The sequence below is a fragment of the Centrocercus urophasianus genome, unplaced genomic scaffold (assembly GCF_019232065.1).
Source record: "Centrocercus urophasianus isolate 14NV4802_14NV808 unplaced genomic scaffold, USGS_Curo_1.0 seq_13, whole genome shotgun sequence".
NCBI lineage: Eukaryota > Metazoa > Chordata > Aves > Galliformes > Phasianidae > Centrocercus > Centrocercus urophasianus.
In genome coordinates this window covers 10,539,661-10,557,705 of record NW_024884475.1, presented here as the reverse complement: position 1 = coordinate 10,557,705, position 18,045 = coordinate 10,539,661, and the positions used below count along the sequence as shown (strand labels likewise).

Here is an 18,045-nt window from a genome sequence, read left to right as displayed (position 1 = left end):
TTTTTTTTTTTTTTTTTTTTTTTTTTTTTTTTTTTTGTAGGAATTTGTTTACCAGGAGGCAAAATGCAAGATTTGAAAAACAAAATGATGTGGGCTGGAAGTTGTTTGGAAAAGTACCCCTCAGAGAAAACTCACAGAAAGATGCAAAAAAAATACAAAAGGTATTTGCTTTAACTCTGTATTAGGAGTAGCAGTGAGTGTAGAATCCAGTTCAGTTTAGGGTCTGTGTACATGACTGTGAAACCTGTTTGTATGAGGAGTTGCACCCAATTTCTTGTGCAATATTGGAGATGGTAACAGAATGTAATTCAGAAGAGTGTGTTTTACATTGTTACAAAATTGAGTATTCTATGAAAATAATAATCATTTTGGTATGAAGCATATAATGAGAGCATTTGAAGTACAAGAATGCATTTTGGTGTTTTTTTTTTCTTTTAATCAAACTCAGTAGGTATTTGGAGGAACTTTCAGTTTTCATTGGCATTTTCCAGCTTTCACTGGCGTTTGAGGGGAAACTGCATTCTTTTGGGGCCTTGGGTTATTTGTGCTTAAAAAGCAATTAAAAATGTATGAACTTGGGGTACCGTCAACGTGGTGGAGTACCTGAAAGTCCCACTGGAATTCTGGTTTCACCCATTCCTTGTTTTCTCAAGTGCTTGCTATTGGGGGTTGAAATTCTCTGTGTATGGGCCTTGCTGAAAATTCAGTTACTGACTGGAAATGTTGGAAAAATATAATGCCATTCAGGATAGGCAGATGAAATGTAATTTTTCTTTCATTCCTAGCCCAGGATAGTTCAGAGGGGAATGTGTATTGAAATTGTTTACTGAAGTGGTTCCCTGAACAGAAAAATCTGTCAAAGCTTCACAAACCTCTATGTAGTAAGCTTTTTAAGTCTGTGATTTGTCAAATTTTAGGTAGCTGGTTTTGGATATAGAATTGTGGTGGGAAGTGAAGAGGTTGTAAAAACAAACAAACAAAAAAAAAGAGAGAAAAAGAAAAAGACAGCCTTTCAGGTCATCCCTAGCTTGTCATGAGGGAATGAAAAGTAGTAAAATTCTCTTTTGTGTATCACATCTAAGCTGTGGTGTTCTAGCATTTCTTAAAATGAACAACATATATGAGGATTGGTTTGACAACAGATGAGTCTATCTGCATAGCTAATGATGCCTTGCTAGTTAGGAAAAATTGGCTGAAATTCATCTGTGTGGCTGATAATTCCTGAGGTGTTTGCTCTTCAAGAAGAAGAAATACCTTATTCCTATCTTTCTCATTTGTTCTGGGATTTTTGCATTGCATATTGGCTGATGCTTGAGGTTTTTGTATTTCAGTATTGGAAGCTTCATGTTCTCACTTCCTTGTTCAGACCACCTTGGGGATAAAAAGGTGTATATAGAAAGAGATTGCAGAGCTAGAACTTCACAATCAGCTGCTGCATGTGAAGTGAGAGTATTTCTTTGAAGGACTCTGCTGCTTTATTCAGGGTGAAGTGTTCTGGAATTGCAGTGTCTGAAGTGACTCTTGTTACCTGTAGTTAGGCTGTTCAGGTGAAGCTGTAGCACCTTTTTGAAGTCATGGCTATGATCAGCCATTGTGACCTCATCTACAGCTTGTCTGCAGTCCAGTTTTCATGTATTCACCAGACATTTCTGACAACACATTTGGACTCAGATGATAACTGCAGCACTCTGACACCTAACCATGCATTAATTGTGGTAATCACCTTTTCTTTGAATACTGAGTAAATGATTTTTCCAGTAGCTCCAAACTATCTTACATTGCAGTATTCTAGGAGTACCGAAAACAGTTTTGGTTATGTTAAATGTGGTTGTTTTTTGTTGTTGTTTTGTTTTGTTTTTTAAAGCTGTTAAAGACGTGCATGATATGGCAAACAACCATTAGTGAGTTTCTGGCAAGACTGCAGTACTGAAAGAATTGTCCCTTGGATGACAGTAACTCACCTTTCCTGATTTACTTACAGCTTTCCTGAAGCTATTCTTGAAACGTTCAACTTCTGAGATTTGGGTACTGCTGTAATTGATCCAGCCTCACCAGCACCCAAAAGCACAACACAGTGTAGGTTACCTGGCAGATTTATTTGATGTGTCAAAGTAGCGCCCTCGTTGCAGAGGTTTTAGCCCACTTGCAGGCATGTTTTTGGCAGCGTGAATTGTGCCCAAAGAACATGACGATGTGTAAAGGTGGGAGGTGACAGAAAGGCCATTGGAGAAATGCCTGCTGGCCTACAGCCATTCTTTCTCCTTTGTGAATAGAAGGGTACTAGGCCAGAAGAACAGATGCTTTTGTCTCTGTTTCTGCCTTGAGCCATGTATTTTATTTCAAAGGCTGGAAGAGTAGATCTTTCAATCACCTATACTGAAGTATTTGGATAAATGTGATGGAATGGAGAATTAAGGGAAGAAGGTGACTGTGATCAAGGTAAACAGTTGGTGTCCTAGTAAAAGATTGTGGTGTCTGCACTTTTTTTCTGTGGGGTAGGAAACAAGGTGCCAAGACTGTATTTTTACAGGTGCCAAGACAATATTTTTACCGGTGGGTGCTAATTGTCTGCACTTTGTTTGCTTTACTTGAAATTGGACTTATTTCTTTTTCCTCTGGAAGTGCTGGTGCCTTTCTTGAAGCTCAGTGGAATGGGAGGAGTTACAGCATGTGAAATTCTCTGTAAATGCTGGGTGTCTGAGAATCCAGTCCATTTCGCTGTGTGTTGGAGCTTAACACTAAGTATCTTCATCACCTTTATTTTGTGGCAACCATGTTGCCCATGTATGCAGAGTGCTGTTGTGGGAAACGTTGTGGAAGATTCTTAAACAAACCTGTCATTAGTGCTGTGCTGGGAGTTGTAATGCCCTGAGCCATGGAAGGTAAGAGTAGTTTTTCATTGAATCATGTCAGTTCTGCATATTGAGTGATGCATGTAGAATACTCAGCCCATGTGCAAAGTACCACCTAGGCAGTAGGGACAAAACTTAAGTATTCTTTTAATGTGAGCTGGTTTGTACGTTCCAATACACAAGTTTCGGATAAAACCAAACAGGAGGGAGGAAAGGGAGTACCAGTGTTTCTGGCATTATGGGAAATCAAAATGGTTGAGGTCTGTAGTCTGTTGATCTCTTGAGCTAACGTAGTGATTTGTAGCTACAATTTTCTGTCACTCTATGACACAGAGTTTCTGATTGTGTGACATAATTGGACGTATACAAACTTGATGTGAAACAGATGTTGCTAATGCGGTCGTGGCCTCAAGTTAACATTGGTATGGCTTTCTGCTCATGATAAACCTTATTCTGTCTGACTTCTGTGCGTGCAGGATTACCTGATTTCATTCTCAGTGCTCTGGCAGACTTGCTTCTTAAAGCACTGCTGAGATGATGTACAGAAGAACGGTGTGTTGGCATGCACTTGTAGCCAGCTTCTCGTTGCTTTGCCTCTTGGGTATTCATCTGGATTTATACTGGAGAGATGCTCAGTGCTCTGTTAAAGGGTCTCATGCCAATTTACTAGTGGCAGAAAACTGACAGGATTCTGAGGTTCTGTAACTCGAGATTCCTCAAGTTTGGGAAAGGGTGGAAGGGAAGAATGTGCCTTCCTCTCCAGCCTGACCCTGTTCTTGCTGTTCCAGTTCTCTCCTGTGCTGGTCTGGACATTAACTGAGTACCTGAAATACTTGTTTGTTAAGTAAAAGCCATTCCAGTCTTTGGCTGCTCAGACTTGACTTTCTGATTCTTTTCAAGGAAAAAAAAAACAAACAAAACATATTTATACCATGGAGTCCTTGTCCTTGAAATTGTTTGTTCAGTGTTGTTGTCTACGTTGTGAAGTACTCAGAAGCCCATAGGCTTAGGACTCAGTCTGTATGGCTACAGAGAGTAGTGTTCCTGTTTGCAAAATGTTGGTCTGAGTTAAAGGTAGTATACAGGAAAGATGAAAAAATTTTCATTATGTTTTTTTTTTTTTAATTTTTTTTAACTTGATTTCCCATTTGATGGGAAAAAAAGAAAAAAAAGAAAAACAACCAAACAAAAACAAACAAAACAAAACCAAAACAAAACTAAAACCACCCACAAAAAAAAAGCCAACAAACACAAAAAAGAAAACTAAGTGGTGTGTAACTTGTTGAGACTATTGAAAGTCCTCTGGATTATCTAAGATGCCACAGAATCACTAACTGTAGTAGTAACTATGGTTATCAGTCCTCTGGTTCAGCATATCTAGGGAGATCAATCTGATCCTACTTGCTTGGTAGGAAGCTCTTTGTGTGCAGGACCTGTGGTAACTGAGTCATCGGGCTGCAGTTTCTCAAGTCAGCTTCTTTTGCTTCTGGACAGACATCAAAGGAATCCTTTGTGCCAGGTCAGCTAATTAGAACCTCGTGACTTCGTTGGTGGTTCCATCTTTTGATAACTTCTTTATATGGATGAAGGATGATTTTTTTTTTTTTTTCTTTTCCCAGAATGAGATGAACAAAGTTAACTGCAAACTTAGGTGTTCTTTTAAAAGGTAGGGATTGTGTTTGTGCATACAGTTTTTAGACTTGTTTAAAGGGAACAACAGCCTTTACAACCATTCTTACTGCACATTGTTCTCATCCTTTAGCCATAGTAATTTCATGTGGGTTTGAAAGAAATGTGTAAGAAAGAAGTTGTAAGGGTTGTGTATATGTAAAGTACAGGGGAAAAAGAAAGAATAATTGAACTGTGAGGTACTTAAACATCATTTCTAGATCTACCAGCTCTCACTGCCTTCCACTTTTGAAGTAAATAAATAATGAAAATGCCATACTCTCAAGTTGCAGTGCACAACCTGAATGTTGTTAGTACTTCAGCTGAAGGTGGCTGAACGTACACAACTGATCTAGGAACTGTTTGTAAGAAGCAGCCTTTTGTTTTCCTCTGACTTTGACCAAAACAACGATCAAACAGATTTTGTGCACGTAAGCTTCTTCTCAAGTCTTACAAATTCTCCTGTGAATGCACTCATTTATTTGACTACTGAATGGAAGACATGGGGCTGTGCTCCATTTTGATGATGTGGGAATTAAAATCGCTCCACTTAAGTTGGTGTTTGGCCTACTTGTGAAGGCTGACTATAAATGTGAATGTTACTGTTTTGAAACAGCATTGTCATAGGCCAAGCTTGGGTTGCTTTTATCACCACTGTGAACTTTTGTATAGATTTTATCCAAGAAAGTATTTTAAAGCTTAAAAGGTGCAAGAATGAGTAATCTCATCGGTGAAATTCTAAGTGCATTTACAACGGAGGTTTACATAATTAATTTTTTGTATCTATTCTCTTTCGGAATCCTGCTTGAGCAGAACTGGTTAAGCCTGTTGCTTTTGTAATTGCTGTGTCAAAATGCACTGGAAGTCAGATGACAGTTCTTCACTGTGAATAATAAAAGAAGTAAAATTATCTTCCCTTCTGAGTAGACTACAGGGCTGAACTGTGTGGCCATTACTTCTTTCCGGAGTGCTTTCTTTCTTCTGGAGCTTCTTTTCAGAGCTGGTGAAATGAAGAGATGTTAATATTGTATGTTTGCTTTTTTTTTTTTTTTCTTTTTTTTTTTTTTTTTTAAGTAGTTTTCTTTGTCGAGAGATTCACTAACAAACTCTTAAAAAGGAGATTGTTCAATCTCCACACATGTTGTCTCTGCATGTGGTCAGTCTTCAGGAAAGCGACTTTGTAGCTGTGTCCTCAGCTGAAGACGTTGCAGCTGTCTTACTCAACAGAGCAGTATAAATGAAGTGTAGCGTGTATCTCATTGTGTAATATGAAAATCCATTTTGTAATCAGTGCATAATATTTCCCTCTCCAAACTTTCTGTGCCCCTGTGTAAACAGTTCAATTTAATTTTAACCATGGAAATTCCACTAAGAGCTCAATGGAATTTTGGTATTTTGAGTATCAGCACCAGTAAAATCCAGGATATGAAGCCTTTCAAGTAAACAGTCTTTACTCGTGCATTCACATTTAAATATTTTATGAACTCATTTGCTGCCCAGAAGCATTCCATGTTTGAGGTTTTAATGGAAGTTCCACAAGTATAAGAAGTAGCTATACTTTTTAACTTCGATATTGTCATCTTTCCAAACTTAGAAGGGTTTCTATTTTGGAAGCTCTTTCGTGGGAAGAGGAGACTCTTTTTCTTTCCCCGTATGGGTAAGGGTTCAAAACTTCTGAGGAGTAAGTGAGGCCAGCACTGATGGAAACAGTGTGCCTGCCTCAGATGTAATGGAAAACTACAGTGGTTTATGTGTAACTGTGGAGAACAAGTTTGTCAGTGCAGGGCTCTGGGAGCAGACTGCAGCTGTGCAGTAAGCAGAGTGGCAGCACTGGAGCTTTGCAGGCAGCCTGCTCCATACATCTCATTTATTTTGTCCTTATAGCTCCAAGAGTCATTTGAGGCAGCTTGCTTGGCCATGATGATCACGTTAATACAGCACTGTTTCTATTCCGTGGTCTGGCAGCACTGTATTCCATACCCAAACTGTTCAGTTTTTTTCAGTTGTTTGTGTATTTATTATTTTTGTTTCTGAGAGGAAAAAAAAAGATTATAAATCTGTTCTTTTTTGGTGCCAGTAGCACAATTTTCTGACTGGGATATATTCAGTTGGAGACATAATGGAGTTTCTTTTAGGAGTGTACCAAAACAAAACAAATCAGCAGGATTTACCAGCTGTGGTTTCCTATAATCGAGTTGTGACTGCAAGAGGAATCAATCTTCCTGTTAATCAAAATCAGTTACACTTAAGCAGATCACTGGGCAGGGTAAGATGAAGTGCAAGTGAGCTCTTGAAACAGACTGTGGAGTGCTTGGGGTGTAGGTGATGCTCTTTTTTGTGGAGTGAGTTGTTAAGCTCCTAACAGCACTGGAAGAAAAACTTGTATAAGCTGATGTGGGTGAGGTACCATTCAAGTTAATCTCAATTTTACTTTTTTAAACTGATTTATGAAGTCACTTTTCTCAAAATCAGTTTTCTGGCTTTGATCTGTTAAGTAATATTTAAGTAGTATTAAGTAATAACAGCACTTTGCAGGAGTTACTGGAAGAAATTACTCCAAGTTGTGCCTTAGCCAGACAGTGACGAGAGCTGGTGCTGAGGGCAGTGTATTTTATCCAGGCACTAGGAAAAAAAAAGAAGTGTGCTGAGAGCACTGACTTGTGCTGCGTGGAAGTTCTGTGCAGCTCCAGGTGCAGGAGCATTCCAGATGTGTGCTGTGTGCCACGTGCAGGACTGCCACCGCATGTCCCGCTTCCTCTTGGCCTCTGCTGATGGGTGACAGTTGTCTAAAAATACATGGCTTTTCTAAATGCTTATCTTACCCATTTTCTCTGTGCTCAGATGGTTCGTTCAGAGCCTTCTGAACAGGAAGTGGATGGTTCAAACCAATTTCTGCAGGAGCTTGATCTGCTGCTTTGGGTAACTGCTCATAGAGGTTGTCTACACATGGATCACTGGATGCATCGTTGTGACTGATGGCTAAAGCTGCTAAAGGTGCAGAGGATGCTGTTAGCTTTTTATTCACACTGTGAAGTGTTCTAAGCTATGAACTGTCTAGTATATTTTTTCTGTTGCACAGTACAAGTCGGGGGGTGTAAGTGAGTCATTTCCTGTCTTGTCTTCCTCTGGGCTCATTTCTGCATGTCACCCTGGAAGGCAAGATTTAGATCTGTTGTGGTGTGGCTGAGTTCATTCCTTAAAAAGAAGAAAGCACAGCTGCAGTGCTGCCTCATTGATTTGAAGCTAATTTCTGTTAGCTGTCTGGGAGGTTGGAGCTAGATGACTTTTGAGGCCCCTTCCAGCCTGATCCCTTATATGATTCTGTGCATACTCTTGTTGCTGTCTTTAGAAATAAAAGTGTAAATCCAAATTTTCCACTTGAGAATTATACCTGCAAAACTTGCAAGCTGCCTTAATGCACTGATGTTTTCCTTTCTTTCTAATCCAACTCAAAACATTTTTATTTTATTGATTTATTTGTTTTTGTGGCATTATGTGAAATTAAATAAACAAGAGGTACCGGTTTTGTCACTTAGAAAACCTAAGATATTTTTTTGGACAAGGAACCTAGAGGAATGTACTGAAGAGATTGTTCTGCTGTTCCAGTGGGCTGTGTTACTGTACAGTGTTGCTATTGTCCTGACTTGAAAATTACCTGCCTCAAACAAATCTAATATTATATTTAAACTGATAAAGTAAGGGTAATAGCTTCATCCATAGTAAATGAAAGGGTAATTTAATCCTACAGCAGAAGGATTGTTCCTGAGTATTTTAATAATAAAAGGATGTAATATGACCCACCCAGGTATCATAATCTAGCAAACTGTCCAGCTGCCTCAGTGCTTCTTTTTAATGCTCCTGGAACCTCCTTCCTTGTGTTATGGAAGTACATATTAGGAGCAAGAAGCTAATAGAAAATAACAGGCTTTGAGTATCAGTTACAGCAAACTAAAAAGTGTTTTATTGAAAGGAAATAAGGTTTGGTAGATTTTCTTTTTTTTTCCCTCCTCTTTAGTTTTAAGGCTTTGTTTTAGTTTCAGCACTCAGAAATTCCTCATGTACTATCTTAGTCACAGCACTTGGAGGCTTGAGGGATCTAAAATAAATCTAACATGATGTTTGAGGATAAGTGTTTGGCTTCCTGGAATAAAGATACTGGGTGGGTAATGGTGTAAGCTTTGTTGGTTATGGCTGTTAAAATGTCAATTTGAATTCTTTATTAAAATGTCCATTTTAATGCCAGTGCTGAGTTTTAGGGGAAATTGGTAAGTTTAAAATTGTCTAATGGAATCATGAAGTTTGTCTTAATTGAAATAGTTCTTTTGTAGCCTACTCTGATACTTAACGTTAGGTGGAATGTACGCTCACAGAATGCAACATTAGTTTTAAGTGCGGGAGGCCACAAAGCATAGGAAAATGCTTGTGAAGTACATAGGTGAAGTACATTGATAGCTCCTCTTACCCTCACAAGTTCAAGGCCAGGGAGAACAGCTTTTCAGAAGACCTGGTATATATGTGGAAGCTCATTCTCATTTATTGTTAAATAAGAATCCAGCACATAGCTGGCATTTGTCTCATAGTGTCTCAGAGTGTCTCATAGTGCTTGAACACCGGCATCTTCTTGTAGCCAGGAAGTTGTTTGTCTTTTTTTTCTATGTAGTAACCTCGGAGTGAAAATAGAATTATGTAGAGAAAGGGTGTAGAAATACTGGTGTGTACTTCTGAATGCTGCATCAGAGAAACACCTGGCGAAACATGACTGCATATTGAAGCTGGAGATAAGTCCTTGAAAGCAGATATGTTAGCCTCTGAGTATTATAAACAAATATCTTAACAGGAGACTGGAACTTGTATTGCTAGAATGTGAAACTAATTGAGAAGGCTTTGCTAGACTTCAGTATGTTATTTTTTTATTAAACAGAACTGAGCTCCCAAGAAACCTAATCCAGAGGTTCTCTTTGTTTCTTCTCCAGTTCATACATTTCAAGCTTCATCTTAAATTAAAGAATGGGGGTGGGGGGAAAAGAATGAGGGTTGTGAAAGGCCAACTCTTTCCATGCTCACTAGCAATAACAAACAAAGCTGATGTTCTTTGGCTTTGCGGAGTGAAAGGAATTCCTGTGTGTGTTCTTGGAAACCTGGAGGGTACAGATGTACGAATGTAGAAAAACAAAACCACCACACCAAACTGGTACTTTTCTTAGGTGTCTTTGTGAAGAAAATTTAGGAGAATATTTCAAGCTTTGTAGTCTCATTCTCCCCCTCTCTTTTCTGGATACTTGACCTTATTTATCCACATGATTCTATTACACATTTTTAGGTAGTAATTTTTTTTTACTGCGTTGTGAAGCTGTCTCTCTAGCAAGTCAGTGCAAATAGTGTCATGAATGCTGGAGCTTGGAAATAGCCACCAATTTAAGCTAGACTATGCAGCTATGTTACCTTCCTTTATGTGCTTTATTTATACTAGTGAATGATTTTTAAAAAGTCACAATCTCTTCTCATCAAAACCAAATCTTTAAGTTACAAAGATGATATTCACAAAAATTTATATGTTGATATAGCTTTTTGTTTTTTTTTTTTTTTAAAAAAAAAAATATATATATGTATATATATATACATACAGAATATACAGAAGTCTTCCAGGCAGTGAAAGATGATGTGAAAAAGAAACTTGCATCAAGCATGTAAGAAACTGTCACCAATAACTGCTTAAAGGGCAATTTTAGGGATCAGACCAATGAACACAGATGTTGAAAATGACCTGAAGAAGTTTTAGAGCAGTAGTAGACTTATTGCCTTGCTTTTCTATCATTTCAAAGGGCAGACAAGTATAAACTTGAAAAAGTGAGAGATCGTTAGAAATGCACAAATCTTGGTGAGGTGGCAGTGTAGAAATCAGTGAGAGGATTTAAAAAGGGAGGTGAAAGTGGAATATGCTTCAAGCAAGGTGCCTTTTCTCATGCCGATTTGGTGCACGTGCTGAGAGCATACACAGAAACACAAGCCTGCACATACTTACCTACACAGACAGCTGCTTGCAAACTTCAAAAGAAGAGCTGATTTATGCTCACCTGAGTGTCTCAACATGATAATAATATTGTGATTTTATGTGTTTGTATGCATTCCTGGCTCATTTTTATGTTGTCTTGAAAAGTGGAAGTATTTGAGGTCTTATTTGCAACTGAATAGAGAACTTGAAAGATAAAATATCAAATTCCTGTGACTCCTTTTCTATATCCTAAAGTTGACCTGGTGCTTTGGCCATTTCACTGTCACCTTTTAGCTGATGTGACTTAAGAATACTTTCTTTTTTTCCATGTCTTGCTCAGAATGAGGGAACAGTTCTTGCTAGGGGCCGGACTGAAGAGCATGTAATTCAAAACGAGATAAGAAAGATAAGTTTTCTTCTGCAGCACCAACACTTCAGCACTAATGTGAAATCTCAGAAGAAAACGTTGTTGAAAGTTGCTTTGGAAGGGCGCGGTGCTGTGGCTTTACAGTAAGTTGAATTGGAGAGATGAGTGAGTGGACAGGTTGTTTATTATTTTTATTTTTTAAGCTCTGTATCCAGTGTACTCCCAATCCCTAGCAGTAACATTTCAGGTACATACTGAGAGGAGGCATTGATGGTGTTTTATTTTGTAGCTCTTCATTAAAAAAATAATCAAATAACCATTTAGCATGTATTCTCTTGTTCAGGCACTTGTTTGATGCTTGCCCTGCTGGAAGCTGTTCTAGCAGATGTTTCCGCTCGGTTGATACTGCAGTGTATCAGATGGTATCAGTATATAGGGAAACTGCACGTTTGTATATGCAGATTAAATTACATCCTTTTCAGTGTTCTGAAGTAGTACGAGTTCTTTTGGTTACAGTGACTCATACTGGAGTCACTTACAAGAGTTAGCTTCACAATCTGGCTACAGATGCCAGACAACAATGAAGAGCTGTTATTAAACCACGTAGTGCATAGGTGTGTTTTGTCTTTTTTAAATAGTCCTTCAAATATAGGGGAGTGGTCTGGATCTTTTCCTTCCTTCCTTTTTTTTTTTTTTTTTTTTCCTTTTAAGCATGTAACTATGATTCAAAAAAGCACTTACATAATTCAGATATAGCAGAAATGAAACATGAACCCCAAGGGCAAAAGCCATCTGATATGTAGCATATTGCATGAGAGGCTCTTAAGAGCAAACTCACTCTTTCTTGGGAGACCTAAATTGACTGTATATAGACTTGGATTTTAAATTTTCTTTAACTCAATGTTCCTCAAAATACAATGCCAGTGAAGTTAGTATTTGTAAAAATGGCTAACATGGTCCAATGGAAAGAGAACAGGTCTGCAGTGTAGCTTCTATGAGGGTTGCTCTGAAGGTAGCAACTCCTTCTTTATGATGTCAGCCCATGACATCAGAGGCAGATGGTGGTGGTATACCAGTAGAGGTCAAACCTTCCTGCCAATATTCTGTTACATTTTGTTGCTGTGTGACAGATGGCTGTGGAGTGGCAATCAGACAGTGGCATGTGACACAAGCACGTTTGAAGCAAAGGTGTGTCATTCTTTCACGAGGAAAAAATTGCTTGACATTCCAGTGAATGTCAAGTGATGCTTGGTGAACACTGATGGAGAACCAAACAGTGAATATGAGCATAGTGAGACAGGGAGTGGTATGTTTCAGTGATGGCAACAGCAACAGCTGCATGAAAGACAAGCCATGTTTCAGACAGCCGTGCGGATCTTTATGTGTATGGCGTGCAAAGTCTTGTTTATTGCTGGCAAAAATACACAGCTAGTGGTGGTGGCTATGTTGAAAAACAGTGTTTGGTAGCTGAGAATATCAAAGTGTTATTGTGTTCTTTGTATCTGTTGTAGTTTCCATGGAAATAGATAGGAGGTATTACTTTTGGAGCAATCTATGTAGCTCTCACATTACCTTTTAGAATAGATGTGTACTATTGTATTTGTACAAATTCAGCGTGACTGTGTGGGACCGAATCCCCCTATAGTCTGTAATCAGAAGGGAGAAGCTTTTCAGGAAATAATGGGGGTAATTTCACAGCACTTGAAATTATGCCTCTAAGTTGGTGGTGTGAGGATTTCCTTGTGTGAATTGGCTGTGTCTCTTACCCTTAATTTGCTGAAGCGTTCCTAATTTGTTAAGTATGGAAAAGAAAAATATGGCAGTACTAAAGATGAAAAGGATAATGTGGTAAAAAATGCACATAATGTGATGTGCAGACAAGTTCTCTCATCAAATGGCTGTCTTCTGCTGTGGTATTCTTATAACTTAAGGGACTTAAAAATGTGTATAAGTGGGTAGAAAAGCAAGTGGAGCTGGTGGTTCTTGAACCATGGCTGAGTCACAGAGTAGCCAAATCACTCTGGCGAAGTCTGCGGGTTTGGTGTGCAGTTGATATTTCTCAGGTTATCAGATCAGATCTCTAATAAACTAATTACATTTCAGAACAGTTCTGGTACTCTTTTTTTGGGCTTACATAAAAAGCTCTCTAATCAATTAATTACTAAACTTCCAAACAATTCTTTGTATTCCTATTTGTATTCTGTTAAATTTGAAGAATGTTCTCATAATCTGATCTTTGCCTGAGGTATTAGTCTTCTGAAGTTCCCTTTGATTACTGTAATAGTTTATTGGTCTGCTGGTTTCAGTTCATCTTCTGAAAGTCCTGCTGCTGGTTCCTTTTCCTGTGTAACAGTTGTTTGTATGCAGGCGGTTACATCGCCCTGTAGCAAAGCAGATCCAGAAGTCTAACTAGAGTAAGCAGACTGATGCAATAAAACAAAAGATCCATTTGTAGCAGAGTCAATTCCCCAAATTAATGTGCTGTGTGGTAGCACAAATTCTTATCAGAGGTGATGGAGAATTGGTGTGAGGTGCTGGAAAGGGTGGAGGGCAGTGATGTTCTGGGTGTACACCAGCTTAGATCCATCTGCTAAAGTATTTCATAATAAAAGGAGAGAGACTGCAGATGGATGTAGCAGGAAGCTATGAAGCAACAAAAGGGGAATGCTGAAGCAGTATTTTGGTAGCAGTCAGACTCAAAAACCAAGAAAAAAAAAAACTATTTGGCTTGTGCAATTCTGGTGTGATTCCTATCTTGTAAGCTGGAAGAGGCAGGAATTCCAGTGGGAAAATTATCGTGCAATTCCAGCTTGTGCATAACTTGCCTGAGTAGCCTCAGGTAATCTTAGAATTGTGGCAGCCTAAAAATAGAGCTACCATACCTCTATGTAATCAGTGGTAATGAAGTGAGTTACGGAGCGTACTTAGTTTCACCCCACAGAAGCATCTCCCAGTTCCACCAGGCTGCGCTTTCTGTATTTTTTTTATTTTTATTTTTTTGTGGAGACAGCTGATGGCTGTTTCCTTGGAGATTTGCAGCATTGTTCCACTTTCAGTACATGAAACTAGAAGGGTTTACAACGGATGTATTGTCCACCTCACAGTCTGAAGTTGTTTCTGTATTAATAGTTGTACTTCTACATAAATGTTTTTGATGTGTGATAATTGACTGCTTTGGACAGCTTATGAGGAGAAACAGCATTTGGGGCTGTGGTGCTTTACGTGAGCTCAGTTGACAGTGTTGTGATGATTGTCCGTGCTCTGACACCAGACATCTGTTACCATCTGGACCATGAGCCAGCACTGTGCTCTCGTGGCCAAGGAGGCATCCTGGGATGAATGAGAAAGAGTATGGATAGTAGGTTGAGAGGTTCTCTTTCCCCTCTACTCTGCCCTGTTGAGTGGAGCGTTTGCCTTGTGAGAAAAGGCTGAGGAAGCTGGATCTCTTTAGCTTGGAGGAGACTGAGGGGTGACCTCATTCATGTTTATAGTATGTGAAGAGTGAGTGTGAGGAGGATGAAGGCAAGCTCTTCTCAGGACGTCCAATGATAGGACAAAGGGCAATGTGTGCAAGCTGGAACATAGGAGGTACCACATAAAGAAGAGGAAAAACTTCTCCACGGCAAGGGTAACAGAACACTGGAATGGGCTTCCCAAAGAGGTTGTGGGATCTCCTTCTTTGGAGACATTCAGCAGCTACCTGGATGTATTCCTGTGTGACTTAATCTAGGTGTTCCTGCTCCAGCAGGGGAATTGAACTAGATGATCTTTTGAGGTCCCTTCCAATTCCTGACATTCTGTGATTCTGTTAATTGGTGGTGGTAGGAGTGAGGCGGAGATACTTTAACACAAATGAGCTGTCCCTCATTTGGTGTATTATTGCTGCCTCAGGATTTGATGGCAAGCTGCAGGTTGAAAACATTAAGCTGATAAAACATACAGCAATTCCAAACATCATAAAATTGTTTGAGTTGTAGGAACCCTTAAGGGTCCATATTTGCAACAATATTTAGTTTGAAACTGTTCCACAGAATTATAGAATCACACAGGATTGCAGGGGTTGGGAGGGACCTTAAGAGATTGAGTCCAAGCTCTAGCTAAAACAGGTACCCTACGGCAGGTTGCAGGGTAAGCGTCCAGACATCTCCAAAGAAAAAGATTGCACAGCTTCTCTGGGCAGCCTGTTCCAGTGCTCCATTGCCTTTACCGTAAAGTTCTTCCTATGTTCAAGTTGCTCTTTGTCCCATTGCTGTACACCACTGAGAAGAGCCTGGCCTCATGCATTTCTTTCCCACCTCCCTTGTAAACTTTAATCAGGTATTCCCTCAATCTTCCCCAGGCTGAGCAGACCCAGGTTACTCAGTCACTCCTCATATGGGAGATGCTCCAGGCCCTTAGTCATCTTTGTCGTTCTTCACTGGACTCCTTCAAGAAGAGCCTTGTCATTTTAAAATGTGGAGCCCAGTTGTCCTGTCACAGCGGCCCCTGCTGCTGGCTCTGGCCTTTCTTACAGCCCCTTTTCAGACACTGAAAGGGTGCTCTCAGGTCACCTCTGATCTGTCTCTTCTCTAGCCTGGACAGCCCCAGCTCTCAGCCTGTCCTCACACTGAGGTGTTCCAACCCTTTCACCGTTTTTGTGGCCCAATTTAAGAGAAAATAAGGAGAATTAGTAGAAATTCTCAGAAGCAGTATGCTTAAGCAACTTCTGTTGTATTCAGGGTATCCGTGCTGCTCATTCTGACTCAGGGTCGGGCCTCGGTGAAGGCCACGAGCGGCGTGAGGTCCTGAGCACAGGGGCGAGGACCGGCTGCAGAACGCGGGGATAACAGCACGGTCCGTGTCTGTGGACCTTGTGGAGCTGCCCAAAGAGGGCGGACAGCAGCAGCGAGGCCGCCCGCAGTTTGCTTAGGCCCACTGCTAAGTGTGCGCGTCCCGCTGAGGCGGGAGTCCGCCGGCCGGGGAAGCAGGCGTGGAAGCGACGAACTCGGCCGGGCCCGCCCCGCCGCCACGCGTGCTCAGGCAGCGCTGGGCGAGAGAGAGAGAAGCGATCGGCCGCGGCGGCTCCGCAGCTGATTAGCGGGGCTGGCGGGGCGGGGCGGGCGGCCCGCGAGGCCGTGCGGGCCCGGGCGGCGCCGCGGCGGGGAGCCAGGTCCCGGAGCGGCACGGGCATGGGGCTGCGGCGGCGCGGCCGATGAGGCTCCGCGGCGTTCATGGTGAGCGCGGCCGGGCGGCCGCTCGGGGAAGAAGAAGGGAAGGGAAGCGAAGCGAAGGGGCGGCGGCGCGTGCAGAGGTCGTCCTTTGGAGCTCGCGAGGGGGGTCCGGAGCGGCCGGCGGGGAGAGCCTGCGGAGGTGACGCGGTGACGCGAGTCGGGCGTTTCGGGCTCTCCGGCCGAGCCCTGGCGCTTGGCTTTGTTTGGCGTGAAGGCTGCCGGCTGGAGGCGAGTGCCCTCCCACCCCCGGCGCAGCCCAGCGAAGCAGCACGGCGGTGGAGCGGCGTGGTTCTCGCTGCCCCGTTGCCCGGCGTTCGCATTTCGTGTTCCGCTCCTTTTAAACAAAGAGCACGCGAAGTCGGGTGACCTTGGCGGAGAGCTCCGCGTCCCGCAGCCCGTGCTGCTCCTGCCGGGCAGGGCTGCGGCGCGCACCGAGCCCGGAGCGCTGTGCCTCGGCCCTGTGTGTATCTATCTACGAACACCTTCAGACCTCAGCCCTGCTCCTCTGACTGCGGCAAACGTGGAGGAAAGCCTGACCGGTCGCGGTGTTAGAGATGTATTCGAAATCATAAGCGATCAGGTCATCCTGAATCGATCCTGAATGAAGTTAATTTGCATCCCTATTAGGTAAGGCAGCCCTAGTTTCAATACAGGGTTTAAATACAGTTTGTCACTCCAGGAGATTTGAGTCTGGTTTAAAGAAAAACGCTTCAAGTGAGCCATTGTGCGTTCAGCCTATTGCAGTATGCCAGTATGTACAAATGCTTCTGCTTGCCCCATCAGCAAATACTCTTAGTATGAGTCTGTGGAAGCTTCAGTCTGTTTCATTGCTGTGTCCTACAGAATGCTCTCCTCAAAATTGCCTTCTCTTCCTACTGAAGTAGAAGGTCGTTGTAAAGAGCGCTTGTGAGTCTTTTTTAACCTTGCCTAATTCCTGCACAGTCTTATCATTTGTATGCAGTGGACGTTTTTATTATTTTTGGCTCATACTGGAAATACTACAAAGGACTTACACTGCTAATCTGATGAAATGAGCCACTCCCATTCTGTGTGCTGCTAGGGCTTCTTTGCTGTAGTCATGCTGAGTAAAACACATGGGTGAATGCTTGCTGAAATGTGGGATTGGCTTTTGCTTTATCCTTTCAGAGCTGTGAATAACTATGCTAACATGGCAGTGCTGCAGCTAGCTACCTGTACTCCAAAATATTCTAAAGCAAAGCATCGTTAATTAAGAAATTCCTGAAAGATGCTGTTCAGAGTACTGGTCTGGAGAAGTTTGTGCTTAGGTGATTTTGATTTCCAAATAATGTGAATAAAATCCCTGTTGTAACCCAATCTGTAGAGGTTTTTTGCACCTTCTTAAAGCAGTTTTGCTCTGTAACTGTCTTTCAATGAAAGGAGACCTTGAAAATAATTTTCTTACTCAAAAATCAGGCTGCTTTTTTGGAATTTCTCACATGATAAGCACTGAGTGCTTGTGTTTTCGTGTCAAGTTGTGTGATGCGTTAGGGAGATCGATATGTGATGATTTCTGCCTTGTTGCAGGCTCTTGTGGATGTCAGCTGGTTTCACTATCAGGAAAGTGGTAAAAACATCAGGTTTAGGGACAAGGTTTACATTGTTTGGGGAAGCAGTCATAAAGGTTATTATTTGGCCATGTTAATTTGTGGAAAATAGCTAGGTCCGTCTCCTAATAGAATAACAAAAAAAAAAAGAATAAGCCTCTCTTTCATCCCCTAAGTGTAGTGGGTGTGCTCCTCTGTCGGTGGAGCAGCCCACCACCCGCTGATGGGCACTAAGGTATGCTGATGCACTGTCGCTGTCAGCTGCCTGCGAGGAGTTATTCATGTAAGAACAGTGTCTTAGCATTCTGAGTAAGTGTCTGTCTCAATACCTTTTCAACTACATTTGTTTGCTTATTTTCTCAATAGACTTTTTTTAACCAAGATCTTTGTC

The 18,045-nt window shown here is 41.4% G+C and overlaps 1 protein-coding gene across 6 annotated transcripts in view; it reads left to right on the top strand.

The window, feature by feature from the left end:
* Window positions 1-18,045, top strand: part of TBC1D14 (TBC1 domain family member 14) — a 65,327-nt gene that overhangs the window by 19,367 nt on the left and 27,915 nt on the right. For 3 of the 6 annotated variants that reach the window (XM_042811498.1, XM_042811497.1, XM_042811499.1), the window contains exon 3: window positions 41-161. The exons of 1 other annotated variant lie outside the window; for it this stretch is intronic. In XM_042811498.1, the coding sequence (XP_042667432.1) occupies window positions 41-161 (121 nt within the window). Of the gene's footprint in view, window positions 1-40; window positions 162-16,017; window positions 16,093-16,578; window positions 16,717-18,045 lie in introns of those variants that run through there. 2 more of the 6 variants (XM_042811500.1, XM_042811501.1) reach the window with 2 other exon arrangements.